The sequence below is a fragment of the Trachypithecus francoisi genome, unplaced genomic scaffold (assembly GCF_009764315.1).
Source record: "Trachypithecus francoisi isolate TF-2019V2 unplaced genomic scaffold, Tfra_2.0 Lachesis_group2, whole genome shotgun sequence".
NCBI classification, from domain to species: domain Eukaryota; kingdom Metazoa; phylum Chordata; class Mammalia; order Primates; family Cercopithecidae; genus Trachypithecus; species Trachypithecus francoisi.
Window position 1 is genome coordinate 154,324,789 of NW_022681465.1, and position 17,283 is coordinate 154,342,071.

Consider the following 17,283-nt stretch of genomic DNA (forward strand, 5'->3'; position numbering starts at 1 on the left):
TGGCCCCAAGGTTCATTTTAAATATTGGGTCTGACTGTGTGCAGTGGCTCACGCCTGTAATCCCAGGACTTTGGGAGGCAGAAGACAGGTGGATCACTTGAGGTCAGGAGTTCGAGACCAGCCTGGCCAACATGCTGAAACTCACTTCTACTAAAATTACAAATTACCCTATTCAACATGCTGAAACCCCATCTCTACTAAAAATACAAAACAATTTTTGTATTTTTGTATTTGGCTCAAAAAGTGAGCTGAAATTGCACCACTGCACTCTGACCTGGATGACAGAGTGAGACTGTCTCAAAAAAATTTTTTTTTCAAGTAAATAAAAATTAAATATTTGGTCTGGGTAATGGTTATTTCATGTGCCCAGAAACCTTCAGAATGTAAAGCTATCTTCTAGAGCAGTGGTCCCCAACCTTTTTGGAACCAGGGACTGGTTTTGTGGACGACACTTTTTCCCCGGACAGTGGATTGGGGGTTGGGGTTTTGTAGTGAAACTGTTCTGCCTCACATCATCAAAGCATTAGTTAGATTCTCATAAGGAACACACAACCTAGATCCCTCGCATGCACAGCTTACAATAGGGTTCGCGCCTCTCTGAGAATCCGGTCTGAGAATCTCTGACCGGAGGCGGAGCTCATGCCGTAATGCTCACTCCCCACTCCCCTGGCTGCTCACCTCCTGCTGTGTGGCCTGGTTCCTAACAGGGGGTTAGGGACACTTGTTATTGATCATAAAGGTTACGGAAGTCTGATTTGTGTATCAGTAATTCTCACACTTTGGGTCTTGGGGACTTATTTATACTTATTTGAAGATCCCAAAGAGCTTTTGTTTACATAGGTATGTCTATCAGGATTTGCCATATTAGGAATTAAAACTGAGAAATTTAAAAAACATGAATTTACTTTAACATAAACTCATTTATGGTAACATAAGTAAGGTTGCTCTTTTCCATAATAGACAGCTGTTTTCATAAATTTTTTTAAGTTTGAGGAGTGGCATTGTTTTACATAGCTAGAAATACTGTTGATACCTGTTTGACTTACAGAAGACAGCTGGATTCTCCTACATGCTCCTGCATTTAGTCTGTTGCTGTTACATTGTTTTGTTGAAGCGTGTGAGACAGCCTCATAGATGTGTAGTTTGAAAAGGGACTAGTAGTTTAACAGCTTTTTTGCAGATTCTTATGGACCTTCTTTCATGCTAAACAAAATTGAACAAGTGGTACTTTCTAAAGAAGAGTCAGAGAGTCTAGGAAGTGTCGAACCTTTTGTTGAATTGAAGATGATCATCAAAAACACCAAAACGTTCATGTATTTTGTAGTAATTCTCTGGGTATTTGTGTTAGACTTGGTAGGTTTTTAGTTTGAGAGGAATAGGGGTGAGATGATGTCACTAAGCTCGTTGGAAAATGGGAGAGTTTTCTCATGTGGGGACTTTTTTGTGGAAAATAATTATTACTTCAAATATACAAAGGAACCTGGTGAACTCCTCTATGACTGCTATCTACAAGAAGTCACCAAACTTGTATCTTTGTGGCCGGGGAGAAATAAAGCAAGCAGCAGGTGACAAGCAGGATCAGAAGACCATCATTTTGGAGGAAAGAATTCTAAGGAAGAAGGATGGTAGTGGTGGTACATATTACCTAACAGAGAAATGCAGAATACCTGCTGTACTTCATATGACCCAGGTTTTGAGGGAAGATAAATTACTCCCTGTAAAAGGAGATGCTAAGTACTACAGACTGTTATAAATGATAGCTAATTAGGGGTGTTTGACTAATCTGTATTGTAATATCCTAATTTAGATTGGCAACTTCTTCTCATATCTGAGTATTGGGAGCTCCATTAATACATGGTGGTGTTCTTTTTGTCAGTCTGTAGGTATATTGTTAGAGCCATGCAGTGACCATGGTGATAGTGAAGATGGCTGTCTTGAGAGGTAAGCATTTTTTCTTGTTTCTAATTAATCATTTTGAGAATTGGAGCTCTTCACAGATTTTTGAGGTGAATTTTTTAGATGAATATCCATTATAAACATATAGTTTAGATAATCTTAAACAGCCTTGTTGTTATAATGGTAGACATAAAGGATACTAAATACCCATAAATGTTTGGATTTATGCAGGTTCAGACAGACAGTAGTTGTAACTTGGAAAACATTCAGAGGGAAAAACAGCCTTTTTGGAGACATTTAAATCTTTCAGTTGATTGTGGAACAATTGGGAATTTACTGATATTCTGAGTATACCTGTCAGTGAGTTAATTCATGGTCTTGTAACTGTGTATAACTAACTGAGAGATATTGTATTTGATTCAACAAATATGTGTAGGATGTTTTTCTTCCTCTTTGAATTTATCCTTGGTGTGTCTCAATATGTCTCAATACACTGTTAGGCGGCTGGTGCTTTTTTAACCTCTTTGGCTGGCTATAATGGTAGAGAAATACTGGAGGCAATGAGTATTTCAACTAAATGTGGAGTCTCAATAGATAGCCTCTTTGGGTAGAAGCTTTCTGGAACGTTTTAAGTCACAGAATAAGATTTGGGTTCTTGTTACCCTTTGCATCAGTCTTCAAGATGCTGCCAAAAAGTATAACTTAGGAAGGTGACTTGAGATTCTGAAAATACTTCAGTAATGAAGTTGCAGACTAGATTGTAAATATTGAGAGATCCCAGACAGCATACTAATTTACTGACAGTCTGTTGGCCAGGACATATTTGTATTCCATTGTTTCTTTTAATTATAAGTAGGAAGCCTATTCTTTAAGGGTAAGTAAATTCTTTGGAGCCATGTCTCTGGAGCCTCCCCATACTCTGAAGGTCCACAGATTTCCTGCTTATAGCAGTTCCTTGTGCTTCCTTTCAGGAGGCAGGAATCATCCTCTTCCAGCCCAGGGAGTATTGGAGCTATGGGCTGAAGATATAAGATTAACAGCATTAACAGGCACCCCCAGAATGATGACATCTGGATTTGGTAGAACAATAAGGAGCCATTTAGTGAGGATTCTTCTGTTGTTGTTGTTGTTTTGTTTTTGTTTTTTGTTTTTTGTTTTTGAAAAAGCTCTTTCCTCTTCAACTTCATCTGTGTATAAGTTAGCAAACTGGTTTTTAGATCCAAAGAGTACCTTGGTTAGGTGGATTACGTTTTGTTTGTTTAACATTCATGTTTCTCAAATGTAGGTGATTAGGTCTTTTAGGTTGCTAAGGTAGTATTTACTCATCCTACCATTTGCTCCTACTCTAAGCAAAGGAATGCCTTTAAGCTTATTGGAGCATTTAGTTCATTTCTTATGCTCAGCAAAAATAAGGTAATTATCTGTATGAGAAAATGACTTGCCATATTTAGATCAAGGCATGTCTCCTGAGTGCATACTCTGTTATGACCAGTTAGAAGTGACATCTTGATGTGTCATTGTAAATTGCCACAGTGCCTTTGGGGAAAAGAAGTTTTCCCCAGTAGGCATATTGATAATCCACTGTATATTAGCAGGTGCTTTCTTGACTGGTAAAATAAGTACAGATCACTTACGACAGCTTGCTATAACACTTGTTCTAAATAAGGGTTAGCTTTTCTGGGGAAATTAAAGGTGGACTGAAATTTTTAAAAATTTCCTTTTAGTATGTTACTGTTATGTTTTGAGGAGGGAAAGGTTTAGAAGTAGTAACCTTCTTTGACTGGAAGTAGTAACCTTGTGATAGAATACAGTTAGGTTTAAAGTAAAAGACATAGTGTCTTTTTTTAAAAAAAATAAAGTCTCCTAGGCCGGGCGCGGTGGCTCAAGCCTGTAATCCCAGCACTTTGGGAGGCCGAGACGGGCGGATCACGAGGTCAAGAGATCGAGACCATCCTGGCTAACACAGTGAAACCCCGTCTCTACTAAAAATACAAAAACTAGCCGGGCGAGGTGGCGGGCACCTGTAGTCCCAGCTACTCGGGAGGCTGAGGCAGGAGAATGGCGTAAACCCGGGAGGCGGAGCTTGCAGTGAGCTGAGATCCGGCCACTGCACTCTGGTCCGGGCGACAGAGCGAGATTCTGCCTCAAAAAATAAAAATAAAAAAATAAAGTCTCCTTTGAAAGTTTCCGGAATGGAGAGAATAGAGCTGTGTATTTGGTTAAAACATTTATTTTATAAAATCTTTATTATACATTCTTTTGGGTTTCTACTTACTGTGGATTTTAGTTTTCATTTTATAAAGGTTTTTCTTTTTTGCTGTGGTTTATGGGGTGGAGTAGGGATTGTTACTTGATTTTTCTAAACCTGAAGTGATTCTGTGGATCTTTTCAGTATTGTGTGATTTTTCAGATATAGGGCTCCAAAGAATGGGCATATGTCCAGTTGGCATTTTCTCCTCGCACATTGTAAATGCTAACTGTGTGGTGGAGTAGAGTAATCTAGGTAAGAAATATATAATGATAGTAGGCTTTTTATTCTTAATATACTAACAACTTTACTTGTATTTTTAGGGAAGAATGTTTGTTATTTGACAGTGATAAATTGTCACACTTGATTCTGGTAAGAACTATTTTTTATCTTAGTCTTTAAAAACTTGCCTAGGTTTAAACTGTCTGTTATGTCTGGTCTTTGACGTGGGTTAGCTAGGTTTAAAGATTTAAATATAAATACTCTTATCAAGTATTTTACAGTTAAACAACAACTTAATTTGCCACTTTTGGCTACAAGAGACTTGGTTATGAAAACACTTTCCTGAATTTGGAATCCAAACTTCCAATAAGACATATTCTAAAACTGCATGTTTATATTTGAAAATAGTTTGCACAGTGGGAATGGGATAGTCGGCTGTATAGGCACAATAAACTAATGAAGACTACACGTGGATATGTGCTGGATGTGTTTAAGCTGGGTGTGAAAAGCTTCCGTCGTTGTGAAATGTATTCTTTATTTTAAAATACAGGATTCTAGTAGCAAGATATGTGATTTGAATGCCAACACTGAGTCAGAAGTACCAGGAGGTCAAAGTGTTGGTGTTCAAGGTGAAGCAGCATGTGTTAATATTCCACATTTAGATCTGAAGAATGTTTCCGATGGTGATAAATGGGAAGGTAATTTTACCCACACACATTATTTTCCTGATAATGTTGTTTGTAACTGAAATTACCCTAAGCGATGATAACACTACAGCCCTTTTCTGGATAACCTTATTTATCTTGATCTTCTGTTCTCCCTTTCATATAAGATAAGTAAGTGGGTGTTTTTAGTGAAACACACTGAGATTTTGGGGCAGCATCTCATATGATCTAGAAGTTCTTATCTGATCCATCAACAGCTTTGAAAATGGATGTTAGAGCTGATTTTTTAAAAAAGTCACCCAGCATACGTTTTTGTTAATAGTTAAATCAAGTGCTATCTCCCAGTCTTTGAAAGCCTAGTATGTTACGGCTTAGAGATCTCACCAGTTTAAACAGAGGGTGTATAATTTCCTTGTCCTTAGAATCATCAGCAGTACATTTTTGAAAATGACCTTCAAGGGTACTTCTAAACAAATATTGTACCATATTCCTGTTATCTCTGTCTTAGGTTATGAAGGTATGGTGCAGGGGACTCTAAAAATTTACACAAAGGAGAGAAGTTAAAATTTAACAAGCAAACAACATGGGTATATGCATGTCTCAAAACTCAGCAAATACATAGATTTTTGTGTTTCTTTGTATATAAAGTTCTCTTTTTACTTCAAGAGAATAAAAAACTGTAAACAAATGCTGAATTCAATGGATGATTTGCATACTGGAGTATTTATGGGGAAATTTACTGATACCTGCAGTTTACTCTGAAATCCGTGAAAAAAATAAGATGGTTAATGGGATGGATAAATGTTAAAAAGCAAGTATAGTAGAATGCTAATGGTAGATTGTGATTGATATATGGATATTCAGTGTAAAGTTCTTTCAATTTTGCTATGTATTTGTAAACTTTCAAATAAAATGTTCAGTGGGGGTGGGAAACAAGCAATAAATTTGGATCTAGGAGTTTTTCTGGATTATACACCTTGGTAAAGAGACAATGAGATAACTCAAGAATCTTAAGCAGAGTTACATATTCATTCACTTGGATGAAGATGCCTGGGTTCTGTCACCTTTGGCAAGTTATCTGTTGACATATGCTGGCAATAACAGGAATTGTAATGCCAGTGCCATGGACTCCTTTTGGCCCTGTAAGTGTACTCACCTGATTGCAGATCACAAATGGAGTGTGTGTGGATCTTGTTTTTTTTTTTTTAAGGTCTAGGCATTTTTTTTTAAGAGCCCCATCCAAGTCATTGTCTGTGCCAATTTTTATTGCTGTCTCCTCCCCAGCCTCCTTTTTATATAGGTCTAGATGTTTGGCATGCCCAGTGGCATATTATCTGTTTTAACTTAGACTAAATTAGGAAGTTGTCTTTCATTTGCTTTGTTCTGGGTTATTCAGGACATCTGGAATTTATGAAGATGCTTCCCAGTGTTAGGGGATATGTTAGCATACTGGTGGCAGTTGAAGATTAAATGTTCTTTTTTGTTATTTATTGTGGCTGAAATAAAAGGAATGGTGGTCGACAGAGCATCCCTTGGAGCATTGCTAGGAAATGAGTCTTCAAAGGAAGCAGCTGGGATTCTGATAAAGCACTTTTGTTTCTTCCTATTAGAAGATGCAGTATGTATGTTCTACATACTATATGATCTTTGGCCTGGGAGTCCTGATTAAATTTTAAACATAGAAGAACAATTGTTTTTCATTGTCTGAAGAGAATGGACCTTCTCTGTCTAACTTCAGTGTTCTTGAGTCTCCCTGAAAGAGAACCTGATACTGGACTTTTTTTTCCATGTCAGAATCCAGCACCTATACCTTGGTATAGATAAAGGAGGTAACCTGTAGGCTGCTGATGCCTGATTTTCAGTGCCTGAGCTGTCCTGGTTCAACAGTCTAAACAAGTCTATGTAGGTCTCCTACTTGCTCTTCCAGAAATAGGGGTCTGCGACTTTCAGAAAGCCAATGGTTACAGACACCATAGTGAACTTCCCAGCCATAAACTATGCATGTGCTTTGTAGAGTGGCTGTTTGTAGACCATGTTGTTTCTTCTAACTTTGTCACTAATGCAAACATTGATTGATTTTCCACAATTATGAGTTAGGATATTCTATTTTTTTTTTTTTTTTTTTGAGATGGAGTTTTGCTCTTGTTGCCCAGGCTGCAGTGCAATGTCATGATCTCACCTCAGCGCAACCTCTGCCTCCCAGGTTCAAGCAATTCTCCTGCCTCAGCCTCACGAGTAGCTGGGATTACAGACATGTACCACCATGCCTGGCTAATTTTGTATTTTAGTAGAGATGGAGTTTCTCCATGTTGGTCAGGCTGGTCCCAAACTCCCGACCTCAGGTGATCTGCCCGCCTTGGCCTCCCAAAGTGCTGGGATTACAGGCGTGAGCCACCGTGCCCGGCCAGGAGTTAGGATATTCTAAATGAGAAAGTCTTATTTATTTAAGAGACCAACTTACTTTAGACCCTGGATACCTCGGAATCAGACATGCTTTGTTTGATGTGACTCTTTGTAGAGAAGTGGGATGACTCCAAATAGAGCCCTATGTCACTATTCCTAAGTATATGGTTTTTGTTTTGTTTTTTCCTCAAAGGATAAGAAAAATAGTCAGCAGAATGCAGTAGTTAGCAAGCAGGTAGCACATGACTGTCACCAGTATGAATTTGTAGCAGCTGTTCACAAAGTTTTGACTTTTAATGGAAGTGGATACCATCTTCAGATTCTCTCCTGCTAACTCTGGAATGAAATGCAGTAGAATTTTTTCAAAGAGCAAACTAAGGGAGATTTTTTTCTTTGAAATCATTTATACTGAAAAGCTTCAAACAGTGCCTGCTTAAGAATTTCCATTTCTTCAGTTTTATGTTTGAGTTAATAGCGCTACTTTGAGTTTCCCCGCCCCCTTCTTTGCATTGTTTGCTGAAATGGAAATGTTATGTTTATGTTTGTTAAAATCTAGTTAGTAGTTATTTCTTTTAATAAAGTTTTTGAACAGAATGCCTAACTGGTTTTAGGGAAATGTTTTTGGTATCTTTTGCTTTGTGTTATGTGTATGGTTTGTTCTGACTGTGCCGTGTGTTCACTTTAGTATTTTTTGCCATTTTTTCCATTTTATTAGCGTCATGCCCTATCACTTTTCCCCTCATTGATTTCAAAACAATGCATCTGCAGAGAGATGGGGAGGGTAAGTATGGTTCACCATAGTTTAGTTTTTTTGCCTTTTTATGGTTCACTTTGTTTGTCTTTTTATTAAGCCCTTCTCCTGCTGTCCCCATATCTTAGGAAAACTGTTCTGGGTTCAAAGTGAACCCAGAAAAAATTGCTGTTACTTTTGTCTTTTCTTAAAATAGGATATTTCTCATAAAATGTTTACTACCAGTTACTTATTTGCTGGGACACAGGTACAAGGGTTGCTTTGAAAATCACTTTATTGTTGGGTTTATTGTGGGATTGCACGCTTTGTACCTAATTTTTAATTCTCAGATTGATCTGGGCTTCAAAAACAAACTAAATTATGTTCTTATTATTTTGAAAGGAAAGGTAATGCTCTAAATTGCTAATGCATAAAGTTAAATTACTAAAGCACAATCTTAGCTACTGTGTGAGGAAAAAGAAAACATCACTCTTGAATATTGACACTGTCAAGCCCTCTTTGCATTCATTTTCACTGTTGCTAATAGCCAATAGCATAAAAAATTTTAAGTGTAGTTATTTAAAAAGCTGCCGGGCATGGTGGCTCACGCTTGTAATCCTAGCACTTTGGGAGGCCGAGGCAGGCGGATCACTTGAGGTCAGGAGTTCGTAACCAGCCTGGCCAACATGGTGAAACCCCGTCTCAACTGAAAATACAAATATTAGCCAGGCATGGTAGCAGGCTCCTGTAATATCAGCTACTCGGGAGGCTGAGGCAGGAGAATCGCTTGAACCCAGGAGGCAGAGGTTGCAGTGAGTCAAGATCGCGCCACTGCACTCCAGCCTGGGTGACAGAGCGAGACTCCAGCTCAAAATAAATAAATAAATAAATAAAAAGATAATGTGTAGATGGCAATTTTTTTCCCCCTCCTTTACTTAATTTTGTATTTGGGGTATATTTGTGGATTGTGTGTATGGTCTGTATGTGTTCTGTATGTAATCAAATATTATATTTGCAAAGACATTGAATGTATTAACATAGCTTTCATTTGAGGGCATACAGGATAACTGCTATAAAGTAAATGTGCTTAAGAAGGCCTAGTGCTATTAAGTTTTGTCTTAGTAACACTGTTGGGTATTATTAAAATATATATTATACATAGGAATCCTGTAACAGAAGATAACCATCACAGTTTAATGTTAGAGGCCAGGTGCTGTCAGGTGAATTAGCTCCTCCTTTTGGGAATGTTAGAATTCTTCTAAAGTCAGAGAGCTCCATTTGGTGAGTGTTCTGTGTAACATGGGGAGCAGCTCCCACTTTGTCTTAATATAACTATTTGACAGTGAGGGACAGGTCATACACCTGGCATCATTTGGCTTTTAAGTTAAATTTCTAAGAAAGAACTTCAGTTCTTGCTGTTTCTAGTTTTCCCCTACTTGAAAAGTAACATTTGTAAATAAAACATCTTTAGAAAAGTTCAGAATTACAGTAAATAACATCTTTAGAATTAAATTGGGTTTAAAGAGCTTGACAGTGTCCTTTCTTGCTTTGCCACTGGGTTCAGAAATTTAAATTTATATGGAAATAGAACTCTGGGTTGGGCACAGTGGCTCATGCCTGTAATCCCAGCACATTGGGAGGATCACTTGAGCCTAGGAGTTCAAGACCAGCCTGGCCAACATAGTGAGACCTCGTGTCTGCCAACAACAAAAAAAGAAAATTAGTCAGGCATAGTAGCAAGCGCCTGTAGTCCCAGCTGCTTGGGAGGCTGAGGTGGGAGGATTGCTTGAGCCTAGGAGGTCGAGGCTGCAGTGAGCCACCATCATGATGCTGAACTCCAGCCTGGGCAGCAGAGCGAGCCCTTATCTCAAAAAAAGAAAAAGAACTCTGGGCTAAAAATTGAAGCTTGAATAATTTTAAACTATAGTAGGCTTTATGAAGACATATATGTATATATAAAACGCTATGTAATGGTATGATTTAAGGAACACATAGCTGATATTTTGTGACTTTTTTCCCATGTGGAATCAAGAGACTCATGATACTATTCTTTGTGTTTTTTTATAGAGCCATTTCCTGCTTTTAAGTCTTGGCAGGAGGACTCTGAGTCTGGAGAAGCTCAGCTGTCCCCACAAGCTGGAAGAATGAATCATCACCCCTTGGAAGAGGACTGTCCTCCAGTATTATCACACCGCAGTTTAGATTTTGGGCAAAGCCAACGTTTCCTACATGATCCAGAAAAGTTGGATTCCTCATCTAAAGCACTGTCTTTTACTAGGTATATGATTTTTATGTACTTACAAGAGGCAATTCCTATTATATACCCAAGTCTTTTGAGATATTTAGTCTTCCAGCATGGGCTTCAATAGTGACACTCCATCTCAAAAAAAAAAAAAAAAAAGAGATTTAGTCTTCTAGACATAGAATTCAGAGCTTTCTCCCTGATATAGAGCACGTTTTTGTAACTTTTTTTTTTTTGACCCTGCTGAGTTCATTGAGGTGTAGTGTTTGAAGTTTGTTCACAAATAGACATTTTCTCATGGTGTATTATTCATTTATTTGTGTATTCATCGCTGAAATACAGAGCTCTGTAAAGGAAGCAGCAGGTGGTGCTGAGCAGTTCCTAATCTTTTTTAATCAAAGCTTTAAATGGATCTGAATGTCAAAAACTTTGCTGTGCAGTTTGAACAATTACAAGAGCTCTGAGCTGCTAGGTATCCTTTTATTTTCTGCCTTTGTCCAAACCAGTTTTAAATGATTCCAAACTGTTTGCATCACCACTTGTATTAGCTAAATTTGTGGTCTGTAATATTACAGTGTTTCTTTATACTACCTGTCCTTTAGTGTTAGGGACTTATTTTTACCTTTAAGATTTATTGCTAATAGTGTTATGTCAGGGCATTAAGAGATACAGTGTTGGTACTTGAAAATTTAACTAACTGTTGGCCTTTTGTTTTAATTCAGAATTCGAAGATCATCCTTTAGTTCAAAAGATGAAAAGAGAGAAGACAGAACACCTTATCAGTTGGTCAAGAAACTTCAGAAGAAAATCAGACAATTTGAGGAACAGTTTGAAAGGGAAAGAAATAGCAAGGTAGGTCTGTAGCATTCCCCAGAGTGAGCTAAATCTAATATTAGAACCTAGAGGAGTGTTTTTCAAGAGCCTTAGTTTAGATCTGTGTGAGAAAGGTAACAAATCTGAGATGCCCAGAGGAACAGTGATCATGTAGATCTGAGATTATATAACTCCTCAGTCTCCTGACTTCCAGGTCAGTATTCTTGCCATTTGCACCGTGGCATCTTTTTATTTCCATTGGCAAAGCAGCTTTCAGAATTTTTAAAGCAAATACTTTTACATTGACAAATCGTGTTACTGCTATTTCTGCTCTTATAAAAAACCACAAGTACCAAGTGGGGAGGAGAGGGAGTTTGTGAGGGATGAAGTGGAGGAGGGAAAGAGAGTTTTAATAGTTAGAACATGTGAAATGGAAAGAGTCCTATACTTGGAGTCAGAAGACCCATATTCAAATCTGCCAGTTACTAGACCTTACCTTGGGAGAACTTGACATAATATCCTCCCCTATCTAATTAAAATAAGATGAAATGAGAATTGAGTAGTCTTTGCTGTGGGAACTGTAAAATACTATTTGGACATAAATTAACATAACTATTGCTTATCACAAGTGTCAGTGATTCTGCTCCATAATTTTTCAGCCCTCCTACAGTGATATTGCTGCCAATCCAAAGGTATTAAAATGGATGACAGAGCTTACAAAACTGCGGAAGCAAATTAAAGGTACATTATGTGCCATTTTGTAATATATTTGCAGTTAAAAATTTTTTTTTTATATTAATGTCTGAGAATTACAACTTTTGATAATTTTAAATCTTGGGCACTGTTTGACAAAAATGAGAGTTACCTTTTTTTCTTTTATTAGGGTCAAAATTGCATACTGTAGTACTGTGTTATAGTACAGTAGTTCTGTATTATATTTTAAATGTCTTTTTTGTGTTTTTATTAGTAACGTCTTTTTGAAAGATACCTGAGATTGTATATTCATAAGTGAACTGATGTTATAAAGTTTATCTGAAATATATTTCAAATATTAAGCAGCTTTGAGTTGTGGTGGATATTTCATTAAGATTTTTTGGTAGATATTTTCATCTAAGACTAAGAAAGTCTAATCACAGTGACTCGTTTATACCACAAAGACTAAATTGTAACTCTTGAATGATAAACCAGGCATTGCATTTCTAGGTGTCAAACTAGTATAGTGATTGTTGAAGTATATTTACTTTGTGGATGTTTAGTGAGTATGTGTTTTAATTATTACTTTTAAAATTATGCAAAATAGGGGTTTATTATCTGGAGCATCACTTTGGTTTATTCATTTAAATTTACTCAATAAAGTTTTTATTTTTATTTTTATTTCTTATTTTTTTGAGACAGAGTCTCACTCTGTTGCCCAGGCTGGAGTTTAGTGATGCCATCTCAGCTCACTGCAACCTCTGCCTCCTGGGTTCAAGTGATTCTTGTGCCTCAGCCTCCCGAGTAGCTGGGATTACAGGTGCATGCCACCAAGCCCAGCTAATTTTTGTAGTATTTAGTAGAGACAGGGTTTTGCCATGTTGCCCAGTCTCGAACTCTTGGGCTCAAGCGATCCACCTGCCTCAGCCTCCCAAAGTGCTGGGATTACAGGTGTGAGCCACCGCACCTGGCTTATAAAAATAAAAAAATATGTATTTTTTTGTTTTTTTGAGACAGAATCTTGCTCTGTCATCAAGGCTGGAGTGTGGTGGCACGGTCATGGCTCACTGCAGCCTTGAACTGATGGGCTCAAGTGATCCTTCCACCTCAGCCTCCAGAGTAGCTAGGACTGCAGGCATGCACTACTACACCCAGGTAATTTTTTTAAAATTTTGTAGAGTTGGATTCTTGCTTTGTTGCCTGGATTGGTCTCAAACTTCTGGCCTTAAGCAATTCTCCCACCTCGGTCTTGCAAAGTGTTGGGATTACAAGTATGAGCCACGTGCCCGGCCCAGTAAAGTGTTTAGTATTTCTGAAGTATTAAGTACTTTGTAGACAACTAGAGATATAGCAGTGAGCAAGACAGACACAGTCCCTACCGTCATGGAGTTTATATTCTTGTGGTTAAGATAAAGTCTGGCTCTCTCTCTCTCTCTTTTTTTTTTTTTTAAGACAGGGTTTTACTCTGTTGCTCAGGAGTGGAGTGCAGTGGCACGATCTTAGCTCATTGCAACTTCCACCTCCCGGGCTAAAGTGATCCTCCCACCTCAGCCTCCTGAGTACCTGGGACTACAGACACATGCCACTATGCCCAGCTAATTTTTTTGTATTCTTAGTAGAGATGGCATTGCACCATGTTGCCCAGGCTGGTCTCAAACTCCTGGGCTCAAGCGATCTGTCTGCCTTGGCCTCGCACAGTGCTGGGATTACAGGCGTGAGACACCACGGCCGGCCAAGATAATGTCTCTTAACTCCTCTTTAGAGTATCGCATAATTTTCCCCTGTACTTCTGTTAAAGATTTCCATGTTTAATGCCAATTTCTAGTCATCAGTGAAAATTATTACCTTGATTTTATTAGTAATTGATACCATTAAATTGTCTAGCATTGGCCTCATAATTTTCCCATTTTCTTTCACTTTTACTGCCCTGTAGTCCATCTGCTGCATGGTAGTTAGATTTATCTTTAAAAAATTCATGTTAGCAGGCTGGGCGCGGTGGCTCAAGCCTGTAATCCCAGCACTTTGGGAGGCCGAGACGGACGGATCACGAGGTCAGGAGATCAAGACCATCCTGGCTAACACGGTGAAACCCCGTCTCTACTAAAAAATACAAAAAAAAACTAGCCAGGCGAGGTGGCGGGCGCCTGTAGTCCCAGCTACTCGGGAGGCTGAGGCGGGAGAATGGCGTAAACCTGGGAGGCAGAGCTTGCAGTGAGCCAAGATCCAGCCACTGCACTCCAGCCCGGGCAACAGAGCAAGACTCCGTCTCAAAAAAAAAAAAAATTCATGTTAGCCTGGGTCCCAGCTACTTTGGAGGCTGAGGCAGGAGGACCACTTAGGCCCAGGAGGTCAAGGCTGCAGTGAACCTTGTTTGTGCCACTGTATTCCAGCCGGGGTGACAGGGCAAGACCCTGTCTCAAAAAGAAAAATAAAAAGTCATGTTACTCTCTTTTTCAAGCCCTTCAGTGGGCTTCCACCTAGAATAAAGTCAAAACTCGTGACTGTGGCTTTCAAGGCCTTGCACACTCTGTCCTTGGCCGATTTTATCACTTTCATCTCTTTTCTGTTCCTCAAACTTGCCAAGCTTTAGGACCTTCACACTGGCTATTGCCTCACTGGGGACAAATGCCCTTCCAGTAAATCCTTGCTAGACGAGCTCCTTATTCCATATTCTACCAGGATGATACTATTGAGAGAGGTCTTCTTTGTCAATCCCATCCAATGTAGTTGTTCCTCCACAAATTATACTGCTTTTAGCACTGCAACTCCATCCTGTTTTATTTATAGATCATAGCATTCTTTAAAGTTATTTTACTAATCTGAGTATTTGGTTATTGTTTTTCCTTCCCTGAATTTATGCTCCACGAGAACAGGAACCATGTCTGTTTTGTTTTCTTCTGTATCTCCCATGCCCATCAGAGCATTTTATTCAATAGTAGGCTGTCTATGGATATAAAATTAATAGCTTGTTCTTTTTTTGTTATTGTTTTTGTGTTTTTTTAAGACAAGGTCTGACTCTGTTGCCCAGGCTGCATTGCAGTGGTACAGTCTCAGTTGACTGTAGCGTGAGCCTCCCAGGCTCAATGTGGTCTTCCCACTCCAGCCTCCCAAGTAGCTAGGACTTACCTTACAGGCATGTGCCACCGTGCTCAGCTTTTTTTTTTTTTTTTTGAGACAGAGTCTCACTCTCTCACCCAGGCTGGAGTGCATTGGCGTGACACTGGCTTACTGCAACCTCTGCCTCCCGGGTTCAAGTGATTCTCCTGCCTCAGCCTCATGAGTAGCTGGGATTACAGATGTGTGCTACCATGTACAGGCATGTGCTACCACACCTGGCTAACTTTTGTATTTTTGTTAGAGACGGGGTTTTGCCATGTGGACCGAGCTAGTCTCGAGCTCTTGACCTCAAGTGATCCGCCCACCTCGGCATCCCAAAGTGCTGGGATACAGGTGTGAGCCACCATGCCCGGCCTCAGCTAATTTAAAAAATTTTTTGTAGAGATGGGGTCTCACTCTGTTGTCCAGGCTAGTCTCAAACTCCTGGGCTCAAGCAGTCCTTCTGCCTCAGCCTCTCAAAGTTCTGGGATTACAGGTGTGAGCCACCACGCCCGGCCTAGAATAGCTATCTTGCTGTTTTTTGCTTCTTAAATGTTTTATTTGGCTTTGAAATATCTAAGTCTTTGTGCTTTAATGTGTACTTTCTTGTTGTGTATCTTGCTTATTCTTTGACCTGGTCAAAGCTAAAACCAATTATTATTGATCTCTCCTTATTTCTGACATGTAGATGCAAAACACAAAAATTCTGATGGAGAATTTGTACCTCAGACACGTCCACGTAGTAACACTCTTCCAAAAAGCTTTGGCTCTTCTCTAGACCATGAAGATGAGGAGAATGAAGATGAACCCAAGGTCATTCAGAAGGAGAAGAAACCATCTAAAGAAGCAACCCTTGAACTTATTCTTAAAAGACTGAAAGAAAAACGTATTGAGAGGTGTCTTCCAGAAGATATCAAGGTAATCTTGAGCTGTGATTTTTGCCCAGATTAGCCTTTAGAATTCCTGAAACAAAATAATTACTATAGCAGGATAGAGATGTCTGGGTAGTCTGATTTTCCTGAATCTGCTCCCCATCTTTGCAGATTCAGAAACATGCTTTAATCAGCATAACAGAAGTGCCAAATACTTCAGGAATTGAATCATAATAAAACTGAAAAAACTAGAATGCTGATGAGTTCATTTGTGTTCGAGGCAGTTGGCAAGATGAGTGTATAAAGAGCACGAAACAGGTAGCTCATGCCTCTAATTCCAGCAATTTCAGAGGTCCAGGCAGGAGAATTGCCTGAGCCCAGGAGTTTGAGACCAGCCTCAGCAACAAAGTGAGACCCTGTCTCTGCAAATAAAATTTAAAAATTAGCTGGATGTGGTGGTATGCACCTATAGTTCCAGTTCCTTGGAAGGCTGAGGTGGGAGGATCGATGGAGCCCTGGAGATCAGGACTACAGTGAGCTGTGCCTCCAGCCTGGATGACAGAATGAGACCCTGTCTCAAAAACAAAAACAAAAACATGAAACAGACCTACAGACCTCAGCTTGAATCCTGTCCTTGTGTCTTAATAGCTGTATGTGTTGACCTCCTAGCTTATGCCAGACATTGGGTGGTTATATTTTATGCATTATGCCACTCAGCCCCTTCAACAATCCTGTAATGTATATGGACGTGATTATGTCCATTAATACTAACTTGATATGGTTATGAGGATTAAATGAATTTTTTTTTTTTTTTGAAGTGCCATTATTCTTCCCTAGTAAAGCCTGTGCCTAGGGCAGTCCTAGCACTTGGCAACCTATTCTTATATTGGATAAGATTTGCTTGGAGAATGGAGAGAGTAGATGGTCTCAGGTGAACTTTTATCTAAGTAATAGTCCTGATGCAGAACTCTTACTTTGACAACAGAGTATATCTCTCTCATGATCCAAATATTGGAGTCTTTCTTTCCCTTGAATAGAGCTGAATTAGTTATTCTTATCTCTTCCCCTCTTAACGTTTCTTTTGCTTAAAAAAAATTTCTTTTGGCCGGGTGCAGTGGCTCGTGCCTGTAATCCCAGCACTTTGGGAGGCTGAGGTGGGTGGATCACCTGAGGTCGAGAGTTCGAGACCAGCCTGGCCAGCATGACGAAACCCCATCTCTACTAAAAGTACAAAAAAAATTAGCTGGTTGTGGTGGCACATGCCTGTAATGCAGCTACTCCAGAGACCGAGGCAGAAGAATTGATTGAACCTGGGAGACGGAGGTTGCAGTGAGCCAGGATTGCACCACTGCACTCAAGCCTGGGCAACACAGCGAGACCTCATCTCAAAAAAAAAAAAAAAA

At 39.2% G+C, this 17,283-nt stretch overlaps 1 protein-coding gene across 13 annotated transcripts in view; it reads left to right on the forward strand.

The window, feature by feature from the left end:
• Positions 1 to 17,283, forward strand: part of FAM13B (family with sequence similarity 13 member B) — a 111,618-nt gene that overhangs the window by 84,627 nt on the left and 9,708 nt on the right. For 9 of the 13 annotated variants that reach the window (XM_033181109.1, XM_033181121.1, XM_033181108.1 and 6 more), the window contains 8 exons: positions 1,877 to 1,941; positions 4,468 to 4,516; positions 4,917 to 5,064; positions 8,150 to 8,215; positions 10,232 to 10,442; positions 11,129 to 11,258; positions 11,879 to 11,960; positions 15,697 to 15,926. In XM_033181109.1, coding sequence (XP_033037000.1) covers positions 1,877 to 1,941; positions 4,468 to 4,516; positions 4,917 to 5,064; positions 8,150 to 8,215; positions 10,232 to 10,442; positions 11,129 to 11,258; positions 11,879 to 11,960; positions 15,697 to 15,926 — 981 coding nt within the window. Of the gene's footprint in view, positions 1 to 1,873; positions 1,942 to 4,467; positions 4,517 to 4,916; positions 5,065 to 8,149; positions 8,216 to 10,231; positions 10,443 to 11,128; positions 11,259 to 11,878; positions 11,961 to 15,696; positions 15,927 to 17,283 lie in introns of all 13 variants that reach the window. The other 4 variants (XM_033181116.1, XM_033181119.1, XM_033181110.1 and 1 more) reach the window with 2 other exon arrangements.